Source organism: Mastacembelus armatus, chromosome 15 (assembly GCF_900324485.2).
Source record: "Mastacembelus armatus chromosome 15, fMasArm1.2, whole genome shotgun sequence".
Taxonomy (NCBI): Eukaryota; Metazoa; Chordata; class Actinopteri; order Synbranchiformes; family Mastacembelidae; genus Mastacembelus; species Mastacembelus armatus.
The window spans coordinates 13281089-13307366 of NC_046647.1; the positions used below are offsets into that span (position 1 = coordinate 13281089).

General features: G+C 38.4%; 2 protein-coding genes across 2 annotated transcripts; both read left to right on the forward strand.

The window, feature by feature from the left end:
• Positions 1–466: 466 nt before the first annotated feature.
• lrrc1 (leucine rich repeat containing 1) lies at positions 467–21907 on the forward strand. The gene is made up of 14 exons (XM_026308900.1): positions 467–1049; positions 8678–8795; positions 9056–9134; positions 10271–10360; positions 13661–13717; positions 13821–13884; positions 14362–14436; positions 14958–15102; positions 15366–15484; positions 15644–15727; positions 17644–17759; positions 18308–18471; positions 19528–19670; positions 20549–21907. The coding sequence occupies exons 1-14, from the start codon at positions 891–893 to the stop codon at positions 20705–20707; spliced, it is 1572 nt and encodes a 523-aa protein (XP_026164685.1). The 5' UTR covers positions 467–890; the 3' UTR covers positions 20708–21907.
• An 891-nt stretch (positions 21908–22798) lies between these two features.
• On the forward strand, positions 22799–25824 carry LOC113132000 (inaD-like protein). Its single transcript, XM_026309797.1, has 8 exons — positions 22799–22819; positions 22907–23098; positions 23370–23609; positions 23801–23890; positions 24088–24165; positions 24619–24894; positions 25043–25141; positions 25311–25824. The coding sequence occupies exons 1-8, from the start codon at positions 22799–22801 to the stop codon at positions 25461–25463; spliced, it is 1149 nt and encodes a 382-aa protein (XP_026165582.1). The 3' UTR covers positions 25464–25824.
• Positions 25825–26278: the final 454 nt, after the last annotated feature.

Below are 26278 nucleotides of genomic sequence, written 5' to 3' on the forward strand. Positions count from 1 at the left end.
AGCATGTTTCTGTTTTGTGGGTTGTTGTGTCTTGTTCAGTTTTATGTTTTGTTTTATATACTTAAAAGACATTTACAGAATACTGAATGGGCATATATATATATATATATATATATATATATATATATATATATATATATATATGCTGCTGTACGTGCCCGATATATATATATATATATATATATATGTATATATATATATATATATATGTATATATGTATATATATATATATATATATGTATATATGTATATATATATGTATATATATATCTATATATATATAGATATATATATATATAAATGGTTTATCCTCCACGGCCTTTCATGCCCAGGGTTTTACTGTGTGTGCCCTTGCAGCCCCACCACCGGCAGTGCTGTGACTGCTGAGCCCCGTCATGGCGGCCCTGAGCGGGACGGGACCATCCAGAGGAGGGACCGGGGGAGGAGCAGCCCCGGACGGTGACGTAGGATTGGAATGAGGGAGTGAATGTTCCGGGTCAGAAACAGGACGGGAGAGGAAATTAACTCCGTAACGACGCGAAACTACAGCAATGCTACCTGCCTCTGCCCTGAGATGTAACCTGCGCTTTTTGACGCTAAACGGAGAGTTTTAAAAGCGGCGGGAAGCGACGAGAGACGAGGAGCCAAGCGGAGAGCGAAAAAAAAACAGGTGCTTAGAAAGTGAGCAAAGTGAGACAACGACGGAGAGTCGCGACCTGACGGACGTTAGCTCGGTAACGTTACCGCGACTTCTTTTCGTGTTTACTTACCGGTGAGTTTCGCTTCGCTTGTGTGAATCTAGTCCAGGACCGTCCCTCCGCTGCAATCTGTTGCATCCCCCTCCGCCCCGCTGTTTGTTTATCGCACGGGTACGAGATTTATCCCCGTGATGTTTAACTGTATCCCCCTGTGGCGGTGCAACCGTCATGTCGAGATGATCGATAAACGCCACTGCTCCCTGCTGTACGTGCCCGATGAGATTTATCGCTACGGACGGAGTTTGGAGGAGCTTTTGCTGGATGCCAACCAACTCCGAGATTTGCCCAAGGTAAGAAGAAAAACAGCTTCCACTCAGTCATTACAGAGGCAGGTCCAGAGGCTTGAACTTTTAACTACACCTCCTAGCGCAGGGTCAAATAAAACACGTGCAAGAGTCTGGGTTTAGTTATAAAACCAAGAAATATTCTCAAGCATTCACAGCCTACTGCAGGCCCAGCCCCACTTTGTGTCCCCGTGGGTCAGACCTGTTCAGGCAGGTGATCTCGTGCTGAGGTCAAAAACACTCATGACCTTCTTGTCTTTAAATTATAATCAATACTGAAGTCACATTATTTATGACTCAGTACCCAAATATTGTTAAAGGGCGGTGAGTAATGGCGCTCTATGGCAATACTTCCTCCATACCAGAGATAAAATATCAGTAATGAGGATATGATTGGACAGGTAGAGGCATTCAACCTGACAAATGAAACTAAATGTTTCAAATAGTAGAAGCTTCATTATTGATCTAATTTGAAATTTGTTTGACAACAAAAAAAAAGCAAAATCCAGCTGTCGATCAAGGCCATGAAACATGGTCGAAAGCTCCACAGTCATTTTAGTCATGCACCAATCATGTCTGATACCACAATACTAAGTGCACTTTTCTCTGAATTTAAATTTAATTAGTATATCCCCTGGTGCGGATGTCGTTAGATTTATCTTTTCTCTTTAAGAATATTATATTGAGGCCAATGATGACTGTAGCAGTCTGCCTTGACTTTAAGAAACAGGAATATTTTTTTTAAAAAAAAAAGCTCTTCAGTGTAAATCCAATGCTTCATGGCTGATGCCCAATTTGCTTAATATGGGCAGCATTTGTACTGATACTGACCTGGCACATCAGTGTATCATTAGTCAACATGGATAATATCACAGAAGAATGAGCTCATTTTGTTTGACCAGCTGCCCAAAACTCAACAATATTTCTGAGAAGGTCCTCAATATAGGAATCTGCAACCAGTGAGTGGTGGTATTTGTGTTTGATTAATGACCCAGACGACTTACTAGTTTACAATGTGATTAAGTAGTTCATGGAATAATCAATTCTGTCTGTCTATTGTAGAGCCCCTGTTCTTAGGAGAAATAACTCATTTTTCAAGTCAATCACAGCTACATTGTCTGGAAAATTCAGGTCTACAGAGCAAAACTTGTTTTGACTACCATTACATACCACACAACCTGGAGGACTGTAACCCTTTACAGTCTCACACAAATCCCGAGTCCTATTTTAACTGACATGCTCTATCACAGTCACTGTTTTTGTTTAATAGAAACTATGCAGGACTACTCAGTCTGAATTACTGACACAACAATGAGGCAATGCAAAGACTACAACAAAGGCTAAGTGATATAAAAGCTAGATATTAGAGAGTAAATAGCAAAAAATTAAAAATAGTATAGTCTAAAATACACAAGAGACAAATATGCACCACTGTACACACTATATTATAGTGGGCTTGGTGAGGCTGGGATACACCAAGTCCTCTTACTTGTGACTCTAGTGCTCAGAATTAAGTGAGATACCATTGAAGGATTTGCATGTTACGTCGCATTGACAAGAATGGTTGATTTAGTATTTCTCTGTGTCTGGACTTGAAAATGAATACCCCAGTCTGACCTGTGCCATCTTTCTGACATTTGTGTAGCCTTGAGCTCCTACACTGAGTGAAAGGATTATTGACTTTGTGGTTTTGTAGCATTTTCCCTGTAACTTTTACAGCCAAACCGGTTTTTACTGTAGACGATGCTCTCATTTCCGCTCAGGAGAGTGTATTTTAAGCCTGAGAAAAAAATCTGTTGGGTATTTTCACTGTAACCTTCAAAAGCATGGTGTACATTTGATGATATATTGGGTTTACAGCTGTTCCTGACAAGAGGACTGAGCATGGAGTAAGGCTGAGTCCACTTGAGAAACTGTCCTGACCTAATGTAACTGAAGTCATACTGGGTCACATGTAAAGCTGAATATTTTGGGCTTGGCTTGTCCATAAAAAGTAATCCAGAAGAGATATAATGTTAGCAGTGTCGCATGGCTGTGTCTCTGCTCACTGTCTGATAAAGAACAGCACAGCTACAGGTATTCTGGCTGAAAACAAAGACAGTATTATGTGTTTTGTTGTCGCCTCACTTGTTTTTCTTTTTCCTAATTATGTTATAATGAATCATTGACCTGAATTATAAAGTACTGACCAATAAAACCACACACTAACAAGCACTGCAGACTTTATACCTGACAAATTTAAGTATTGGCGTAGTAACCCAGTTTCCATTGTCTGAGCCTGCAAGGTTGTTAAAAGCAGGTGTACTCTCATTGTGAGAGCACATAGCTGTTTGACAATTTCACAGTCTCTTTGCTCAGTTCAGAAATATTCTGAGTATGTTCAGAGGGTAGAGGGGTGCATCAGTTGCATGCCAGCAAGAGAAACTGTTTATTGTGCTCTTTGGCATGTAAATAACGTCATCAATGCGTTAGTGAACCCAACAAACGTCCAACTGGATAACCCTTTTTGTGTTAGGCCACTTCAGTGCTCCCTGTGTGGCCTCAGCACAGTTGACTTGGAGGTGGCTACATGGATAAACTCTGACCACTCACTTTATTATTGTGCTGACAGTATAACAAAGCATTAGACACAGTAACATATTAAGTCAGTCAGTTTAGCCTGCAGACAGATAAAAACATTCACAAGGTAGTCTTAATGTCAAGATTGAAACAGCAAAGGTGTGTTTTTACACTAACAAGATGAGGCAAGTTGAACTTGAGCAGATAGCTTCAAGAGTTTTACAGTGTAAAGTGCTGCTGACCAAGACATGCAGTGCAGTTGGTGTTAAGTATGTTAAATTGATATGATCTATTTGTCCTTTGTTTGATCGTTTTGTGTTTTTTTTCTGTTTGTTTTTTGTTTTTGTTTTTTTGTGCTGAGGCACTGGACCAAATTAGCAAACAGTAACTCGTGTCTCTTTGTTTAGCCTATAGAAAGTTTCTCTTAGGCAGCCAACCCTCACTAGGCCTGCCATCGGACTAGTTTGTATACAGCAGTTGTTAGTTTACTAAACAGGAATTTAATTACCAGAAGCAAAGTGTCAGGAATTTAAGACTAGCTGGCTGTTGAAAGGTTGTTTGCCTGTTCATCCAGTTTCAAAATGAATGTAGTTTCCACCGTGTCCAGCTCCAGTAAGACTGTGAGACAGAGAGGTGTTGGTGGCTGTGTCAGAGACCTTTAAATGACGTTTACATCCATTTTAAGCCGTTTTTATTGTTAACAGCTCTCACATCTGCACTGCATATACTTCTGCAAAATAGTAATTTAGAACTGCAACAGTAAATCAGTCAGTTATTCAGAAACAATTTCAAAACCAATTAATCATGTCAATGTTTTCTCAAGCAAAAATTCCAAACATTCTGTGGTTGCAGCTACTTCAGTGTAAAGATATGGTGCTTTTCTGTTCACATATGATACAGGTCAAATGAAACAAGCAATCTGAATATTTCACTTTGTGCTATAAGGAAAGTCAGATTTCCCCCCCCCCATTTTTATAAACTAAATGATTGGCTGTGCAGAAAAAAAAAAATTAGAGATTATTAAAGTTTATCTGTCTATTCAGCTATCTCACAGTCCTGACAATCAACAAGAGTCCCAGACCAAGGTCTAGATCATAACTATCTCAGAAATAGTGTTCAGACTAGATTTGAAGGAAGTAATTGCAAAGTATTTTATTTCAGCTACTCAAATGTGAATATTTGTTATATTTGTTGATCCTTTTCAACAGCACACGAAATATCTTTGGGTTTAGGGCTTATTGGTTAGACAAAACAGATGGTTTAAAAATGTCAACATGAGGGCTGGGGAAGTTGCGACTGGCATTTATTTCTGCAATTTTCTAACATTTTATAGATCAGTTGATCAAATGAGGAAATATTCTTCAGATTAATTGATAATGAAGATGATTGGTAGTTGCATTTTTAGATCAGGCATCAGTAGCTTTTTGGTGCACTGCTGTTATTACCAAGTAGAAGTAATACCCGATCTGAGACAGGAAGCTGCAGGATTTCTGGTGTGTGTGGAGTGGTAAAGAATTTGGTGCTTTTACCCCCACAGCAGGAAGCTGGGTGGTTGAACTGACTTAGAAAAAGACACGTGAAGTATGAGAGGATGTTTTTGAAAAGAAAGAACTTAACGCAGTAGTTGAGTTTGTGACATGGTTGTGGTTGAGTTTTAACTTTAGCCAGTGCTGTGCAACACAACACTGTGACCATGGAGCCTACACATAGCATTACAGTGAAACTTGCATTAGACGTCACTAAGTATTTACCACTTATGTGTTTCACTTAAGGTGCTAATGGCTGTGGTGTTGTGTATGGCCTGGCAGATGTAATTAGTGTAAGGTTTTGTTGATTGTGTGTTTTTTATTTATGAAAAATTCAAATGCACAGAAGCCTAATCCAGATAAACATCATCCTGCCCAACTGACAAACAATTCCTGCATTTTAACGAAAATCCTAGAACTTATTTTTGTTAGGTTACATAGAAATTTTCATTACTAGACAACAAACTCATTTATTTCTTGATTTCACTAAGGCCTTTAACAACTTACAGTGGAATAATCCATGCACTCCCCATCCAAAACCACCTTCAGTGCTGAAGATTCTAACATTGACTCGGGAGTTGACAGAGATGAATGTATTCTTGACTCAGCCTGTTTTGGTTTTTGTATGTCACACATGGGTGACTGTTGGGGGCGTGGTGCTGAAAGACACTAACAGGAAGAACAGGTTTGCTATGCATATGATAATGCAAGGCTCAAAAGCCTGTTGCAAATTTGTGACGAGAACAATAATACACAAGAATGAATTACGTGTGACAGTTTGTTGTTCCTTTATTGTTATCAAGAGGGTTAAAAAGCCAGAGAAGAGCAATTAAAAAAAAACTGCTTTTGTTTTCTCGTGAGTCGGAAGATGAGACCTTTATAATGAACGTTTCAATACCTGTGCTTTCATATGGCTGTGACTGTGTCATAAAGGAATGGCATAGTTAAAGTAGGAAGTCTGAAAGTGATAAATGCAATGGTAAATCAACCTTAACACTGAATTGCATTATTGTCCTGACCTGTCCAATTTTAGGTTAGTTCATTGGATATGAACAAGTCTGTACTAGCCAGAGCTCCCCTGATGATATCATAATGAGCTATGCACTTGTGAGTGGGAGGCTGACTTTGAGAAAGAGACAGCACCTACAGTTTATTTTTTTATGTATGCTTGTATGTGAATGTGAAAATGATATCAAGGTGGCTAGGATGCCAAAGCTCAGGTAATCTACTATTATCTTTAAGGCTACAGGTTTGTTTGCTTGATCAAACAGTGGATTAGAGACTGCCTTAAGACCTTGGAATGACATGCGCAATTTGTAATAGGGTAGGACTAATTATTGTGCACATATTATTAGAAAATAATCTGGATCAGTATATGGTCTATGGATAATTAGTGGCCTGATCCTGAGTTTCAAAACATTTTACAGCTTGCATTTAGAATGAACTGACATTGTCTAAGATGAAAACATGCAGTATCTAGAAACAAAACGCTTAGGTATAAAACTGTTCTACACTTTCAGGGTGGTAGCAGTAAATATTATCAGAAGTGGCACAGTCAGAATTAATAAGTAAATCTGATAATGTACTTAAAATATTTGGCTAATTTTACAGTAATCAACTGAATGGTGCACCAGCCGTGCAGACTGAATTAACAAATAGATCACAGTAATACACTTTCAGATATAGGTTTAATGAGTTCCAGACAAAATGTACTGGATTTACCTCAGCATAGAGGCCAACCAGAGAGGAACACTGATCTAGTTTCCTCTTAAATATACAGACAGATTTTTCCTACAGTCAAAACCGTTTCAACTTTAAATGAGTGAAATGTTTCTCTGCTAGTTTTGAAAACCATATGGCACCCAGAACGTTTTGAGCATCAAACAGGTTGGCTCTTAAAATATTTTGCAGCTTTAATTCACATTGGTTACAGTGGAGTCTGTTTTACATCTTTACAGCATAAAATATTATACAAGAAATCATAGAGAAGTATAGGAAAGTAGAAGCCTACAACATAATATGTTTGTCTGCTTGAAATTCACATAGACTGTGCTGCACTACTGTGTTCTTTGTGTATGAAAATAGGGAACAAAATAGTAATACAGACAAAAAAAGAATAGTCATTGATAGATAAATTAGAAAAGTATAGAAACAGTGTTCTTGGATGAGCTCCCATGGCCAGTTGGCCTGTCTTGTATCATGCAGCAGCACTGAAAATACAAAGGCCACAGGGGAAATACATGAGGCTGCTTTTTTTCTGTTCATGCCAAAACCTTAGGGAACCTGGAGTGGTATTGTTAGCTACCTGCCCTACCACCACACAGCCAAGGTTCTGCCTGCTCTTGCTATGAGTGTCAAGTATGTGCTTGTGGTAATTGGCTTTTAAAAAGGTGCGCCAACTTATCTTTGTTTCTCAGGAATCGGTACCAAAGGCTGATCTCCAAACTTCTGCGTAGTGACCTGTCACTGTGACTTTGCCAGTTTTATTATCTGACTGTCTGAGGCCTGGCATCCAATCAGAAAAGCACAATGTCTCTGTTGTGCTTCCCTGAGTGATCTGTAGGAGAACTTAGACTTTTAAAGGGGAGACAAAAAATAAAACCTGAATAAAGCCTGTTGAGTAAAAAAATGAAAACATGTTTTGATTGTAGCTCTTTAAAATGGCCCATCACTGAAACAGCAGCTTTTTTATATTTGCTGTACACATAAATCCCTTTCTCATCCACAATCAGCCACTTAAGTACACTGAACCAGTCTGAGGTGATGTTTGCATTGTGGCATAGTTTATTATCATGCTTGAAGTAGCCATTGGAAGATGTGCCCATTAAGGGTAGTTGCAGTAATATTTGGACAGGCTGTGGCATTTAAATGTTGTTTGATTGGTATTAAGGGGTAAGTGTGCCAGGAAAACAAACCATCACACCCCTACCACAAGCCTGGACTGTTGACACAAGACAGGGTTGGGGTCCTTGAATTTTGAATGCCAAATCCTGGCCCTACCATCTACGTGTTTCATCAGAAATTTAGATACATTAGACCAGCTATGATTTTCCAGTTTTCAAGCTGTCCAAAAGTGATCAGCGAGTGCATATTACAAAATAATTTTATGCATCGCAAGCCATGCAATCCCAGGTCCACAAAACCGACACAGCTAAATGAATTAGCACAAAGAGGAGCGCTGAATGTTCCTATGAGAATTATGCATGCTTGACTGACACATCCCTCACCTTCCAGTTAGATATGTTGCTCTTGTTAGAGCAGGGGACTTACACCTTCACCTCTCTTTCCTACATTGTTGTGACCTTGTGCAACTCCCAATATTCACCACCTAACTTCCACCTTAGCAATAACCTGTGTGATTATGTACTGCCTTCATATCTAAAAAATAAACTGCACTGAATCGTTATTACTGGAAATGCTAACAATGGTGCTGCTGCAATACAATGTGAACCCTGTTATTTGTATCACTAAACATAAAATCACGTTCACTGAAATATAAATTTGAATTTGCATAAATGTCATGTACTTACTTTTACTTTCACTTTTTAGCAATTTTTCCAGCTGATCAAACTAAGAAAACTGGGCCTGAGTGATAATGAGATCCAGAGACTTCCTCCAGAAATAGCCAACTTCATGCAGCTGGTGGAACTGGATGTCTCTCGAAATGGTAAGATGGGAGAACAGTGACATATCAAAGCAGTGTCAAGTAAACCAAAATATATTACAACTGATGCCCAGTTATGTATGTCATTTAATAACGTCATGTCCGCAGGGAGATGTTTTAGAATTAAGTCAACATTAAATTCAACAAATGAATGACTATTATTTAACTATGTCAGATTGTACTGTGCATTTCATTTTGAAGTTAGAATATGTTTTAAGATATATGTAAGGATGATTAAGTGTAATGTGTCTTCTCTTATTCAGATATTATGGAAATTCCAGAGAGCATTTCATACTGCAAAGCCCTCCAAGTGGCAGATTTCAGTGGAAATCCATTAACAAGGTAGTCCTACAAAACATCCTCTTCCTCAATCTACTGTCAATCATATTTAATACTTTATTATTATTCATTTCTAACATGCAGCTGTCATGGTCTACAACATTGTTAAAATTAAAACACTTTATATTTATGTATTTATTGGTTATTTATCTCCCCCTACATCTTTATTCATTTTGCCATTGTCTGAATTGCATGTTTTTTTTGTTTTTTGTTTTTTTTTTTAAAGATCCTCTGCTGTTTTTCTTGCTGTTATGGCCATACTCTCTCCTCGACGGGATGGGAAATTGTACATAGTTTTTCATTGTGTAGGAGAGACTAAGTCTAATTTGCACCTGAGCAGGGTCAATACTAAATGGCCTTGCAATATATAGCTGAGGAGGGAACAGTGAATAAATAATATTACAAAGACAAGCTTGCACACACAAACACATGGTTTTTCCACAATAGTGATCTAATTTTCCTCTCTTTAATTGGTCCTGTTTTAAGTTTAAAGGGCCAGGAACAACTATGGGGTAGTAGGAATCTGATGGCTCATATAAAAAGCCTAATGTGTATTTTTAAACTATATAAATTACAAGTATATTAAGAGGTATTTGTGAAATGTAGATTTTTTTCAACTCGTGTATGTATATAACTGCTCTTATTGTTTGTTGTTTAAAAATAAACTACTGTTATTTAGCTTTCTGTAGAATTATATTAAATATTAAAATATCTAATTTTGGGATGGCTGGCAGATTCCTGTGTGAATTTCAGTGCTGGAAACTGTTTACCTTATGTATTGATTTAGGTGGGGCTCTATACTTAGACCTGGGAGTGTACCTGAGTCCAGATAACAACAGCAAGCTGCAGATGATGGCTAGTCAGACTAGCTTAATCCCATCTAGGCCCATCCCAGACTATAATATAAAAGATGATAAGGACTGTGTGGTAGTTGTCTGTCTGTTCTGAAAAAGCATACAATGTGGAAAATAGAAGGTGGGCATCTTTTTTTAGGGGACCAGAGTGCAGACCTTTCTCCAGTAGCATTGCTAATGTCAGGACTATTGTTTGAGATATTCAAACAACTTGAATTAAATTATTCTTTGTAACTTAATTTTCTGCTGACATCTTATGTTATGGACTCTCCTTTATTTTTCCAGGTTACCCGAAAGCTTTCCAGAGCTTCGGAATCTAACATGCCTTTCCATCAACGATATTTCATTACAAGTTCTTCCAGATAACATTGGAAAGTAAGTAGACTGTTTCATCATACTCACTTTGATGCAGTGAGTGTGTCTAGCCTTTGCCAAAGCATTCCCACAGCAGAAGTAATGATGAAAATGTTTATTTTACCCCAGTATATCTAAGAGCTGTGTTATATTAAACTAAAGATATACAAATGGTGTTTAGGGTGCCTGTAACTTTGACAAATCTGAATCTTTTTCAAGACTACAAACTGCTTGCTGTGGAGAATCTTCCTGCACAAGCAGCCTGAGGTGTTTCTCACACTTTGCTTTAGTATTTGTGGTCTTCCCAGGATAAGTTTTAAATTTTTCTCATAGGTGAATTTGTTTCAATAAATATGCAAGTAGATTCAGTTGTCTGAGATGAAAATCCTTTCTACAGAGACAATTAACTTATAGCATGATAATGTCAATTTTTGGCTGGAACAAATTTAAAATGTGTCCAGGATTGTCATTATACCTCTTACTCTACAACTCACAAAATGTCATGTAGTAGAAGCTATTACCAACAGAAGCACACATGCTTATTGTCTCCTTTTCCCGTGATCATAATAATTTCTCCTCTGTCTCAGTGGTTTGGGGAAAAAAATCATTTACATTACTCTTGACAGACACATTAGTCAGTGTCCCACCTTGGCTGCATGGTTCATAAAAGGAAAAAGGCTTGTTGTGAGATGGCATACAGTATAATCCATTGTAAAGTCATGTCTGCCGACATTCTTATTCCTGTGAGGTCTCTCCCATTGTTGTAATTGGATTTAATAACAGAATAATGTGCTTTTATGCCAACTTGCCACAGGGGATGTTTTTAGTAGAAGTCTGGAATTCAAAGGTAAAATGAATTTAGACCCTTACAGGGATGGCTTTAAAGGGGCAAAATAGAAATGTTTATGATATTCTGATATTTGACTGGCTTTCTCAGGAGCCACTGCCAGCAACAAGACTCTTTAAAAAAACATGTAACTCAGTGTTAATTGATATATTTTGCAAAATGGAATTGATGAAATCGATATTAGTAGAGTTGACTTTTTCTTATATTGATCATTTCATCACAGAAATGCTCAAAGTCATTTTTTTTGCAAGTCCAAGTCAAGTCTCAAGTCACTTATAGTCTTATGGTTTTATCATCTACTAGATGCTGTCCAGACTACTTAGAAAACTGCACTAATATATCTAAGGAATTCAAAGCATGTGCTCCATTATCATCACTTATCCAGTATCAGCATTGATTAGTTGTTTGGTAGATGATTACTTACCATGCAATATGAAAAAAAACCCACACTTCCCAGCTACAAAATCAGGTACATGATGTACTTCAACTATTTACTGAATTTCATTCCATAACTGTAAGATTTTCTTCATCTGCCAAGTTAAATTTGAATGCACGCCCAGATTGTGGAATCGATGTATCTGCTAGATGCATTACATCTCGGACTCTGTGATGTCACAGTTGGGAATGGCATTCAGCTTATCAGACAATTCCTTAATATTGATGCTCTAAAAAATTAAAAAGTAAAGATTGTTCACAAGTCCAGAATCCAGAGTCCAAGTCAAGTTCCAAGTCTTCTGAGGACAAGCCTGAAGTCAAGTCTCAGGTCACTATGTGGGTGACTTAGGTTCAACTTAAGCGCAAGTCCAACTCCCCATCTCTGTACTGTCCAGTACTATGTCTTAAATGATTACTGGTGGTGGACTGGATGGCATATTTTAACCGTTAGATAACTGCTGAAACAGTTGCTGAGGTTTGTCTCAGTTTGCCACGGTGCCATAAATTAAGGATTATTGCTTTAACCTCAGGAATAACTCATGGATGTCAGATGAGTACCTAGTAGTGTGAGTCAAGAATACATCATAGAATTCATAGGTGTGGGCTGTAGATTTTAAAAGAATGTTCTTTAATTTTTAGTTGCTTAGACTTGAATATTTCATTGTAAATATCATTAATGATGATTCTGATATGTAGCCTGCCCTCAAGTGGTTTCTAGCAATACAGTGTTTTTCATAATACATTATTAATTTATATACCCTCCTAAAAAGATTTATTTTAGAAAAATAAAATTAGACTTCATTTATGAAAATCTGCATCATCTATGCAGTTGCTTTAAAAAGAACAAAGGACATGGAGCTTTTAGAGCAGCAGTGGCATCAAACTGGTATATAACTGATTATATTATTTTGTATTTAGGGTTAGCCCTATAATATATATATATAATATGTTCCTCATGGTACAGCATGTGCCCCACATATGGCCCATATCTCTCTTACATAATGCAATGACCTAAGGTCTGCTCTCTGTCAAGAGAAGAAGGTAATGAAAACCATAGCACAGTTGGAACAACACGCTCTGGGATTTTAGAGGTGGGTAAGATAAATGTTCAAGGGGTTAAATGACATCAGTGGTTTATCTTCTGAGATGGGGGTGTTTTCTGACAAAGAGAAAAAAAGACAGAAACTTGAGACACTTCATGCAGCTGGGTGGTTGTTTTCATCATTTAGCTGATCGCTAAAGCCAGATTTGAGGCAGAGTATGCTGGAATTGGGAAGATTTTGTCTGTCTTTTAATCTTAGGCCTTGTGGTCTTCTGCGGTGAATGAAAAAGTCACAGGAAGCAAGCTTGACTAAAAGTAGCAGTTGAGGGCCATTCAAGAGAGATTTTATATAGACTAAACTAACAGCCAGAACCTACTAAGTCCTGTGTATCTCTTTGGCTCAGTCTGCATGGCTGACATTAATTTGCTTGCCACAGTGCCACTGTAAAAGCTTTTTAACTATCTAGAAACTGAAAAGAAATTCTTTAAACGATGCATTAACCTGTGTGTATTTTTCCAAGGTAAAAGTGTTTAGTTTGTTCACTTCTGTTTGCATGTCCCAGGGAGGTGTTGACTCCTTGGATCATCTAAAGGCCGTTGTTATAACATTTTCAATTAAGTGGGTGCGTGTACTGCACTGAGGTATACATAAGCAGCGCTGGGAAAAGATGACCCTGTACTTTGATCTGTGATGGCCACTTGGACATGTTGCTGTGTATTAGAAGTATGCAGTGCATGTTTATGCTGCTGCAATTTTACTGCCTTGATAAGACTGACACGCCTCCAGAGCACTTCCTGTTGTCAGATATCTGATTCCAAGGAGATGTTTTACAGCCCTTTCTACCTCTCATTACACACCCTTTTTTTTTTTCAAAAGAGAGCATTATGTATAATATTTAGACATGTTGTAGCAACATGAGTAGAGGTTGTACAGAAACTGCACTTAATGGCATTTTTAGAAACATATAATCAAAATTCTTTTTGCCTGTCATTACAGCCTTCTCAATTTGGTATCACTAGAACTCAGAGAAAATCTGCTGACATTCCTCCCAGAGTAAGTATTCAACCAGGTGCATGTAGCCATGTGTGTATAAGCCTCTGCTTTTCCATGCTGAGTGTAATTTAATTTAAACCTACCTTACATCTGTCACCCACAGGTCACTATCTCAGCTTCACAGACTTGAAGAACTTGACCTAGGAAATAATGAACTCTACAGCTTGGTAAGCTTTTTCTTTTCCTGACTATGGAAACTTGTTTACTCAGACGAATGCTACATTGCTGCTCACAAAATGAGCAGAATGAAACATTTCCCATTTCCTTGTCTTGTCCAAGTAGATTAACGTCCCTCGAGAAAAGCTTTCACCTCTTATCAGGCAAACGGGAGGACGACCATCTGCTTTTGAGCTTTGGTTTTAAGTTGTAATCTTACATGAGCAGTCTTTCTCTGATGGTGAATGATTTAGTGACAAATTAAACAAAGCAAAACTGTAAAGAAATTTGTCTTTCATTTAAATTTTTATTCCTACATCACATGGACATTTAACTTCAGTTATTTGGAATATGTGCTTTTGCTTCCAGTGGTTCGCATTTGGTCAGTAATATTGTATTTTTCTACTTTGCTGTCCTTCCTTGTCTCTTTCTCTTCTCTTTTCCTGGCTCTTACTCTTTTAATTCTTACATTTCTTCCTCCCACAAAGCCGGATTCGATAGGATGTCTTGTCAGCTTAAAGGACTTGTGGCTTGATGGAAACCAGTTGGCTGAAATACCTACAGTAAGCTTTGTTTGCACATGTATTTCTTATACTTGAGATTCTCCATACAGGAGGTGTCTTGAAGCTGTCATTACCAACAAAGGCTTTTGTACGAAGTATTAAATAAATTTCTATCATAGTACATGTAGGACTTTGAACAAAATACCAAAATTATAATTCAAGTATAAAATCAGAAACTACATCTCTACATCTGTGGACATCTCAAAGTCCATCCCAGGATAAAACAAATCTTAAATACTCTCATTTTAAATACCTTATGTCACCAAAACCTAAACATAGTACTCATGCCATCTGACTATAAATATAGTGCAGGGATTCGTTTAAATATTAACATTTAAAGCCATATTAACATTATCATAGTGTCCTAATATGTGTTTTTCGATGTGGTCCACATCCCTGAGATTTTAGTGTGTAAAGGCATAGATGCCATTGATTCTACTTTGCATTCCCGGACTGTATTTGCTGTCATACTATTTTAAGTTGCATACTTCCTTACCACAAGTCTCTGTTCTGAACCTTAGGAGATAGGCAGTATGAAAAGCCTGTTGTGTCTCGATGTATCAGAAAACAAACTGGAGCGACTTCCAGAGGAGTTGGGAGGACTGCTGTCACTCACTGACCTGCTGGTGTCTCAGAACCTCATTGATGCTCTCCCAGAAAGCATTGGTGAGCATGAGAAAACTCTAAAGTGTGTGCCTGCGCAATTCATGTCATTCATTTAAAGTGACCATTTAAGCATGTTCATATGTTAATCCCATGCAACATTAGCAGCTGCATGTTGGTAGCCAGTGTGCTGCAGCCTTTCATTTACCTGACAGAAGCTAACCAACTAAGAATAAATATAGAGTTTACATTGTTTACAGTATCACAGCTGCAGCGTCATGAGCCTGCCAGTTGATGTCTAACATGCATTTGTTCTTTCTCTGCAGGAAAACTACAGAAACTTTCCATATTGAAAGCTGACCAGAATAAGCTAACTCTTCTTCCAGATAGCATTGGCAACTGTGAAAGTCTTACTGAACTTGTGCTCACAGACAACAAACTACAGGTTTGTGTGCAGATGAATTACATTTTTATGTAGTCTTTGAAACTGAATGAATAGGACCTTCACACATATATTACAGTCTGACTATTTGTGCCTTTGAGGTTATTAAGGTTCCAATGTAATGTTTTGGTAATCATTATTAGGATGTATTTGTTGTTACAGAGTTTACCCAGGAGCATTGGGAAATTGAAGCGACTTTCTAACTTCAACTGTGACAAAAACCAGTTAATGTCCTTACCAAAGGAGGTAAGCTTGTTGTATACCAAGCCAAGCCTATTTCGCTAAATAGTTAAGATGTAAGAGGCAGCAAGTAACCTAAAACTGAAAAGTTAATGAAATGTTGTGCGTACCAAAACTGTGGGTTTAATAGAGATATTTCTTGTACCAATAGCTACATATATCTAATTTGTGAAGGACCCTCCCTGCACTTACCAGATTGCAGTAAACAAGACAGACAACACATGAGAGAATATGTTCCAGTTAACAAACTTCACACCTTTTTAAGCTTTAAAATATATAAAATTTAAATCCTTATAACCCCAAATCCCCTGCCAAAGCTCTCACACGTGATGCCTGCAAGTGGTGCAAACACTGCAGAGGTTATTACTGTCCTTGAGTGTAGATGGTACACAGACAGGTTCTGCCTCTTCAGGTCTTAACCACTGCTGCTGTTACTTTTAGTGCCAACACGTGATGCATTTTAGACTCAAAGTGCAGTCCTGACCTGCAGTTTAATATAGAAATGATTAAAAACTCAAATTTTCCTGCAGTGAAATTATTACATTTTTATTGAGTACACTGGTGTACTTGGACTGGTTTGAGGTGGTTTGAGATTTTAGTTTCATGAAATTCTCAGTTAAACTTTCTTTGTATAGCACCTTTGGTACAAGTGAATACAGTAGAATGCAATAAAAAAATAATAATTGTAAATAGTAAATCACCACGAAGTACTCATATCAAAAGCCAGGTTTAAGTTTGTGGATGTACAGGGATGTATAGTCTTGAGTACTGAGGGAGACTGTGCTTCAGTGGCTTGGAATAAACAATAGAAGTATACTGCAAGCACATCAAGCAAGCAAGCAAGCTAGTGCAAGACCATGATGTGCTTTAAAAACAAAAACAATTATACAATGAATAGAGAATCTGACAGTAAACCAATATAAGGACTTTAAAACAGGTGTAATGTGCTCTGCCTTTCTAGTCCTGGTCAAACTGTCTAAAATTCATTCACTTTTAGCTCAACAATGCTTTGACTTGTTGTGCTCTCTCATTTCACTGTTATTGCTCAGTCCTCTGGTTTGCTCAGCTCAGCCTGAGTGTCTCCATTGTTTGTATGTGACATTCTTTTCTAACCTCTTGTCTGTTTAAGTGAAGGCACGCCTGGTTTAAAGCTTCATGTGAAAGGCTTCTGTAGACGCTGCACAATGCCCCTATGTCTTAATGATGCAAAGGCTGCAGTGTTTGGAGAAAAATAACAGTTCAACACTCTTGGTCTAGATAATGAATTGATGTTGCCACTATTTTCTCAAACCACCATTGCATGACAGTCACAGTGTAACCATGGCCCAAGGATTGATTTGTGCTTTGCAGAGCTACTTGACCACTGGCCTGTTTTTTTTTTTTGCTTTCTATTGACTGTTGATTGGTTGCTCTTAAACCATTGATACATTTTGTCAATACTTATATGGAAACAGATGTAATACTACATTTAAATCGTTTAGAACCTTTTTTTCTTCCTTATCTTTATTTGCTATTGACTCTTTCTCTTGTGGATACATTTAGTACATTGACTCATGTAAATGATGAGCTTAGTTTTTAACATGATGAATATCTGGAACATTACTGGTATCCTGCTCTTTGTCTGAGCAGATTAATAAAAGTACAACCCAACTGGTCTGTCCTGTTCAGCCTAATTGTTCCTAATTGTAGGTCACTCTGCCAAAACCAACAGACATTTAACTGGTCTGACATCAAAATGACCAATTCTAGGACAAAGTGCCCAAGTGGTGACAACCGATTAATTCAGTTTTCTTTTGTCCCTGCTTTTTAAAAAGTAGGAATAATACACATGCATTTATATTGCATTTTGTCTTGGTGTCTAGACAAGACAGCAGTTACTGTGACTGACATTTAGTCCAATCATGTTGTCTCCTGTGTACTAGATTGGAGGCTGCAGCGGCCTGAATGTCTTCTGTGTACGAGAGAACAAACTGACGAGGATACCGTCAGAGCTGTCACAAGCCACAGAGCTGCATGTGCTTGATGTCTCTGGAAATAGGTATGTTTGACAAGGTGGAGAGATTAGTGTAGCCCATTGTATGAATAAAAAAAAACACTGCTCTAGTGAATTAGACTTTGTAATTAAGCAGTAATGATGAAAAAAGAAACAAATCAAAATTTTGTAAAATAGGAACCAAAGGTATAATTTCAATAATTTTTTTTATATTGAAGATATATTGTTCATATCCTAAGGAAAATACCTTTTCACCTTTTTTGATCCCTTAAAGATCATCCTGAGGTTTTGACAATACCACTCACTGTTAGTCAGAGATTGTTTCGGCTGTGTTTCTCAGCCTGTATCTCTTTTGGCCCAAGTTTTGTCTTCAGCGAAAGCTGCAGCAATATCTTCTGCTTGAGTCACACATACAAACATGTTCACCTCTGTCTGGGGAGATTTTTGCCTCATCCACACTCTTAAAACAACCACCAAGTTCCTCATTCCAATATGACACAAATACTAATCCTAAATGGTATCTTGTGGTTTCTTTATATTAAATAATTAATTAATATGGTCCACTTAATGATTTATTTCCTGTTTGTCTTCAGGCTTACCCACCTACCACTGTCACTGACCACACTACGACTGAAGGCCCTCTGGTTGTCAGAAAATCAGTCGCAGCCTCTCCTCACCTTTCAGACTGATGAGGATCCTGACTCAGGCGAGAAGGTCCTTACCTGTGTGCTCCTGCCTCAACAACCAGACAACAAAGGTAATGTTTTCATCAAATGGAGGCTTAAGTGAAATCTCAGAAAATAATCTAACCATGTCATCCTCATTATCAGGAGCAGCAAATTTTCCTTAAAGTGTTTTTCTGCATGTGTTGTTTTTGTATGTATATACATCTAAGTAGATGAGCATCTCCATGTTTCTAAAGTGTCAGCCTTCGTCTAGGTCAAAATAACTTGATGCCAACATTGGGACATTTGACTAATATTCCTCATCAATTCTTGCATAGTCTCCAAGTAATTAGTCCCCTGAGGTTTTGATGACATTATCACATGATGTGCTTAGGGAAGCACAGTGTGTCTGCACCCTGTGATCTCTCCCTGCAGCATCTGTTGATTATGAGGTCCTGTAAGGGATCACAGTGCTTGTAACATATCAGGCTGTCTCCTCTCCCTTGAGGCCCTCCATAGTTATGTTTTTCAGTAGTGTGGTGGATTGGACAGCTAAGAGGCTTAGCAGTGGCTGGCCGCCTGCCATTAAAAGCTCGCCCACTGGGTATAGGGATGGGGATGAGGACTGGCTCTATCTCTGCCTGATACAACAGTTTATTGTAATTTTTTTTCTTTGCTGTTAACCACAGCCTTGTGCCACATCAGTGGAGCGTTCGTTATTCATTGCAAAATGCTTGTTCCTTCATGTCACTGTATTTTGCATTAGAAAAGATGTATACTTCTCCCTCAAAATCAACGTATTCATTAATTTTTGTGGTAGAGATTCAGATGTAAGAGTGGTGGAGGTCAGACAAGCGAGGCTGAAGCTGTAGTTGGGGGCAGGGAAGATTGTGTTGCTGTAAGCCTGTGATTAATCTGGGATGTGAAACTGTGATCTGGCAGTTTCAGGCTTTCACTTATGAGCAGTGGGTTATGTGACCACTTTAATTTCGTAAGTTGGCAGATTGCAAAGAAGCAACCATAACACCAATACTGATCTGCTGAAATATTTACTTTATCACTTTATCTCTAATTCAGTCTCTGCCTGTTTTTTAAATATAAATTATAGTAATACAAATTGTGCTGTCTCATTTTAAAAACAACCCCAGGCTCTGACAAACTTTCCCGCTGTGGAGCCCTGGAGAGCCTGGTGAATGACATGGCAGATGACACTTGGGACACCAAAGCCATGAACAGGATCAGTGCCATTCACTTCCTGGATGAGGATGATGAGGAGGAGGATGATGACAAGGTGAGACCAGCAAGTTTTAGTTTACAATATGGCATATGATTATTGTGAAAAAAATATAAACCCATTGCTAAGGGACATATACTGTATGGATGAGTATTCTAAATCCTAAATATGCCAAGTTTGGACTCCTGTACTTGGGAGATCCTACTTGGAGACCAAACTCCTGAGAATGGGAAGACAATGTGCTCAATTTTCAGTGTCCTTTCTGATGTCACTGTTATCGATACAACTAGGAATGAACACAATCAAACAACAAAGCTATAAAGACTGACCACTTGTTCTAATTCTAAATGGTTACTTTCTCATCTAAGTGTCATAATACCAGTCCTAGGATGGAAATTCATAAAAACTCTTGAAGCCTGGCTTAAAATCTATGCCATCATCAGCAGTTGGCAGACCATGTATTCTGGGACACGTGACTGCTATACAAGTCTGGTTCCAAACATCCTGGATTAAAATGTGTGTAGCAAGAATACTTCTTGGTATTGCTTTTATACTTTGCTGGTGCAGACTTTGACATGAAACAATACACACAATACTGTGACTCATGACGTTTTACAAGCCAGCCAGAACACAAGTACAGACGAACGCAGATTAGCAAAGGCCCAGAGATCTGAGAAAAATGTTCTAGTGTCATTTTCATAGTGGCCCTAATCCTCTTCCACAGATATGACAAGTAATATTCTTATCAACAAATCCTATGAAAAGGTACAAAAAAAGTATCATTAAACCTGAATTTGGAAGCCTTTAACTCTCTTGTCCTTTAACTCATCCATTCTACGCTCACCACTGTTATATAAACTGATGCAAGCAGGTCTTCTTCTTTGGTTGAACTTACAACAACCATTACCATTAATTTGAATGTTTCTTTCACGCAGGGCACACTACTTCGACGGGCCACACCTCACCCCGGTGAGCTGAAAACAATGAAAAAAGTAGTTGAGAATCTCCGCAATGACCTGAATGCTGCCAAAGGCCTGGACTCCAACAAAAATGAGGTCAATAACACTGCAGACAGAGTCACCACGTCTGTGTGACCTTTACCTCAGAAGTTTTTTTTTTACCTCCTGTGTCTCGCTCTGTTGTCCTGCACAACCTTGCCGCCCTGTTTTGTTTTTTTCTGTTATGTACAATCCCTGGTGTGGCCCGCCCCTCCTCTGACTAAACCCTGGGATGCCTGTAACCTTACTCCATCTCCAGTCCTGTGCAAAATGTGTTGTCAGTCTACAATGGCTGCTGTGCCTTCCTCTTTTTAATTAATGCCCTCAGCAATAATCTGCACAGAGATGCTCCTTTTAAAAGATTTAATACTTTTTTTAAATGTCTCTTTTTAAAAATATACATTAGGTAGTTGCACTATCAAAAGTCTTTATAATATGTTCAAAATTTCTTAAATGTATTATATATTTGTTCTATATTTTTAAAACACTGGGTGAATACTTCTTTTTACATTTTGGGCAAACATAAAAGCAGGAGTTTTTGGACCTACTGAATAAGGAATATTGTATAGTCTTTTGTGAATATCAATACTTTTATACTTTTTGGCAGCTCAGATGTAAATAAAAATGTATAGCAAATTTCTTAATCAGTTGCAGAATTTTAAATGTATTTCTTTTTCAAACGTGGTACTTTTTCTTTTTAAATCAAAGCAATGAACTAAACAGTCACTCATGTCTTATTCAATCCACATTCATATATTTTCTCATTGGGTGAATGGCCTTTGTTATTGTGTAAAACATTACCAATGACTAATAAGATTTAATTGGAAGTACAGCACATCAAACTTTACTCATCTGCAATGCAAAAGTACCAATTATGTCTTATTTATATATGCTGAGATTCACAAATGTTTTCAAATAGATGCCAAAACAGCTGTATTACAAGTTTTCTTTCCCTTTAACAACTATACTGTACAGAATAATCATCAGATTTGGTAAGAATGAGGTTCTTACTGCCTACAAAAATGACATCTTTTTAAAATGCATTTCCACTTTAATGCACTTCTCAGCATCTCGAATCTTATTTTATATGGTACATGATAAATTGTATTATTTTCTTTTAAAATTGATTACACAAAAGTGGACCAGAGAAATTGGTTCAAGTGTTGGTTTTATGTTTGTAATTATTTTCTGATCAAACTGCACAAAACAGATCTCAAATGGGCAATGGGCCTTAAGATCTGGATGACTTTTTAACCACTGATCAATAAAATGAGTGCAACACTAAAGAACCTGCTTGTTATTGATTTACTTTAACCTGTTGAGTTTAGAGAGTATATCAAATACTTAAGTATATCCGGCTTAATGTCATCTCAGCTGACTTGAATGACTTACTTTATTTTTACTTTTATTTGACATACAAATGTCAAATAAAAGTAAACTCAGAGGTAAACTGGTTTGCTTTAAGTTTAAATAACCCAACACTGCATTTCCTGACCCCTCCATTGCTTGTTTTGTCTGTCCAGCAGTGCATGAAGTTTCTGTAATGGTCTACCAGCATGTGCCGTATTTGCCTTGTCTATTCTGCACGTGCTGCTTATTGTAGTGGTGCTGGCATGCTTTCAGTAAATTAGAGAATGAATTCATATACTGTGCTATCATGTGCCAAACAGTGAAACTACAGCTACAAATCTACATAAATGACTGTTATATTGTCCTAGTTTATAGTTTGCATCAATTACCTGCTGAAGACATGCACGTTACTATATATACTGTATATTGCTAGAGTTAAACTGCAAATACTGACCTGTTTGTATGAATAAATGCAGTGGTTCTTCAGTTGACCTTCACATATCTTTAAGTGGAAGCTTCAGTGAGAATGCATTTGTATATCCTCATCCTTCACTCTCTTTCTTTGTCTCCCAATCAAGATGCACTGAAAAACATAAATTAGATTAGACAGAGAAAGAGACAAACAAATTAAGCTTTGGAAAAATAGCTTTCATCTTGGCTGCTTCTTACGCCCTCACACCAATTATTCCAGTGAAAAGTGCTACAATTATATTCTGCCCTAATGACTGTTCTGGTGCTCGGTGCATAAAATAAGCATGCTGGATGATCACCCATGATCAATTTTGTGAAAACATGTCACTCCTTCTTTATAGCCTTTATTGCCAATAAGCAGGATTCATGATAAGTGACATTACTTATGTAAGACTGGTCCATTACTGCCATTAGTTCAAAGCGTTATTTTGACATGAAATTTTCAGCAACAAGTGGTGTCTTCTGACTCTCCAGGAGTGTAGAAATCCTCATACTAACACGTCCCTCAGGACCAGTAGCCAAAAGTCGGCTATCCCAGACTTCAACTGGGTGGCAAACAAAGAGCGTCCTCAACGGGGTCTTCAAGCGTTCCCAGCCAGCGACAATGTGTGTGGTCGCTGCTCCACTGCAGTGAAGGCGAAGAAGGAAATTGAGCAACCTGAGGAGGTCTGTTTTCCAATTTAGTCAGTTTGTTTTTTATTCTTAATTTCTCTTTATATGGGGACACACATCTTTATCAGCCACCTCCACTGCAGACATTCATCAAGTGTAGCCCTGCAGGTTTCTACCTACTCTAGACTCATCATTGCACATTATCAAGAAACACTATTTGAGAAGTTGTTTAACCTTAATCTCTCATTTTTCTAATGTTTTAGGAGTGAATTCAAAGTGTCTCACAGGCAAGCAATAAAAGCATCCAATCATTTCTTATCACCAGGATGGTGCTGTCCAGCTGCCACGGAGTGATGCCTTTCCACGCCGGTTTTGCCATTGGAGAGGCGAAACCCTAGTGGCCAGGAAACCTCAGCATCACAGAATTATTAATGCATGGTCCGGTCTCCATGGAGATCGTATCCCCAAAATAAAGAACCCCTCCGTCACAGGGCACCCGAAGTCTCAATTGGTGACAGAGAAGTCACCCCCACAGGAGTCACTCATCTCCCAAGTGCCATTAAGAGTAACTGCATGTTGTCTTTCTTGGATTATATCTGTGGGGTTGCATTAGATGCAGCTAGACTGTTTATTGATTATAACAAATCACTGCCAATCTAATTTTTGTATATTAGCGTTACAGTTGGTGCCAACACTCAGGCCTCAGTCGTGTTTAGATTCTGGCCTTTTATTTATAATGAAACAATTTTCTCTTAGTTACAGATCAAAGTATCTGGCCAGAGGGGTAGTTTGGGAATCAGCATTGCTGGTGGGAAGGGCTCTCTGCCTTACAAAGACCATGATGAGGTAAGTGTCTGGTGCAGAAGAGCTGGTAGTGATTAATCACCAGCGACATATTTTTTTAATTTGGTTGTCTCAACAGAGATAATGAAGCAGCTCAGCCTTAAGCATCAGACGGTCAACAACAGAATTTTCTCAAACTCAGAGAAGCACACATTTTTATAACAACTTTCATTCTGGTTACTATGTTTATTTCCTTTTAGGGCATTTTTATTTCCAGAGTAACAAAAGGTGGGGCATCAGAAAAGGCAGGAATCCATGTTGGAGATAGATTACTGGAGGTAGGAGGGGAATCCTTTTCCTCATGTTTATCACTGTTTCTCATTTCTTGACAACCCAGCATGCAAAACACACTTGACTGAATGAAAATCATGCATACATGTACTTTATATTAGCACTAGGAGTAGGATTTTAAAATCTCAGTACTTAACTGTTCCTGCTGTGACCAGTGGAGGGCACCATAAGACCAGCAGAGGACACTCAGCTGGGCCTTTCTTCTGTGATGAGTTCAATACAAGCCTGAAAAATAGAAAGAGGAAAGAACATTTTAAAATTCATCATTAGGTCCACACTTTAGAAGGTTAACACTGATTAAAAAATTGCCTGTGCAATTGATTGATGCTTCCACAGAGTACCATGGTGTGTGTGTGTGAGAGAGAACACATCCTGATTCCCACATCTAACTCCTGCTCCTACTGTCACCTAATCGTATTATGTGACCATGGTCCATCCAGGTCAACGGTCTCAACATGCAGGGGGCGACTCACCACGAGGCTGTCAGCGCCCTAAGGAATGCTGGGAGCTGCATCAAGATGAAAATACTCAGAGAGAAGCTACTAGCACAAGAGATGCGTGACCTGGACGAGCCCCTGGGTGCTCGGGGTGTGATGGCACGACAGCTGCGCAGCCAGGACGGCAGAGGCCACAGACACCAACAGCCAAAAATGGAGAGCACAGAAGACTGTTTGCCCAAGAAGATTGAGGCAGTGTTCTGCAATGGCAATGGGATTGTGAGTGGTTTACTCAAAATCATAACATATATGGAATACATTGTACTTTAATGTGGCTGAAGCCATCTCTGGACTGTGTCAAACAATACATGTTCATTCATTCTTATACACCTTTTTCCTCTGTCTTTAATTCTTCTCTTTATTCCAGTCTGATTTGCAGAGTGAACTGAAAAGGAACTTTTCTGAACTCAGGGCAGAGGTGTTAGCAAAAAATGATTCACTTCAAGTTTCCAAGCATACAATGACAGTAAGTTGAGTTTTCATATCTCACAGCTCAGTTTAACGTTTCCCACATTCAAAAATCCAGAAAAAAACAGGATGACGGGACATGATTTTTCTGCGATTTCAGCATCTATCCATTACTCGAAATACTGACTTGCTTATTTTCCTTCCTGTTCCTGTTAATTATCTGACAGATCCCACGGATCATCCTCACTCATCCATCTACCTCAGATGAAGATGTGGAGCTCTTGACACAGAGCTCCAACAGAGATCAGCTGCATGACTTTGAGGGTCATGACAGACGTGTACACGCTGACTGTTTCGACAGTGCTTTCTACCCACCCTGACCATAGCGTAGGTGTACATACATGAAGGACACAGACTGTTGTTACCCAGCTTGTGTTTTGCTACTGATGCATTTTCATGTGACTGTGGATAATTAGTACAAAACATAATGTTGCAATATGATTTTTACTGTCGTTGCAAAGCTTTTTTGCCTCTTAGATTCAGATTCTGTTAATAGTATTTGGTAATTTTGATGTCAATTGCAAGAATGGACAATAGTTTTATTTTCATTACTAAAGCACTGACTTTTAGCTGCACTACTACACCAAAGTAAGCCTGGAAAATATGAACAGAGTGATCTCTGAAATATTAAATGAAAAACAAGTCCCAATGTTAAATACAGTCAATGAAGCCATGAATACAGTCGGCTACCTCCACTTCACATCACTGAGCTGTTAGTAGTGCTGGTAAACAGGCGAGGGTCTCTGCCCATGACGATGTGAAGCCTTCAAACTAAGATAAGATGCCACATGGCTGAACAGGGAGCACAGCAGGCTGCCTGAGCCCTGCAGAGACACTCTGCTTCAATATATTGTCAATATACTGCAATATGAGCTAAATTCAGACTTTTAAGATTACACCCTCTGCAGAAATGTCTTAAATGCTGGAGGAATTTATAATATATTCTCACAGTATCCAGGACCTTTCAGTGCTCGCTTTCTTACTAAGAGAACAAGTATTGTTTAAAGAGGCATCTTTTCGCTTTGAACGAAAGGAGGAGGAGGACCTGAGGAGGACCTCAGCACAGACTGACTCAATAAAACTGGGACTCTGGGAACAACAGTCGTGGAAGTTGACTGCATCTTTTGTTAACATG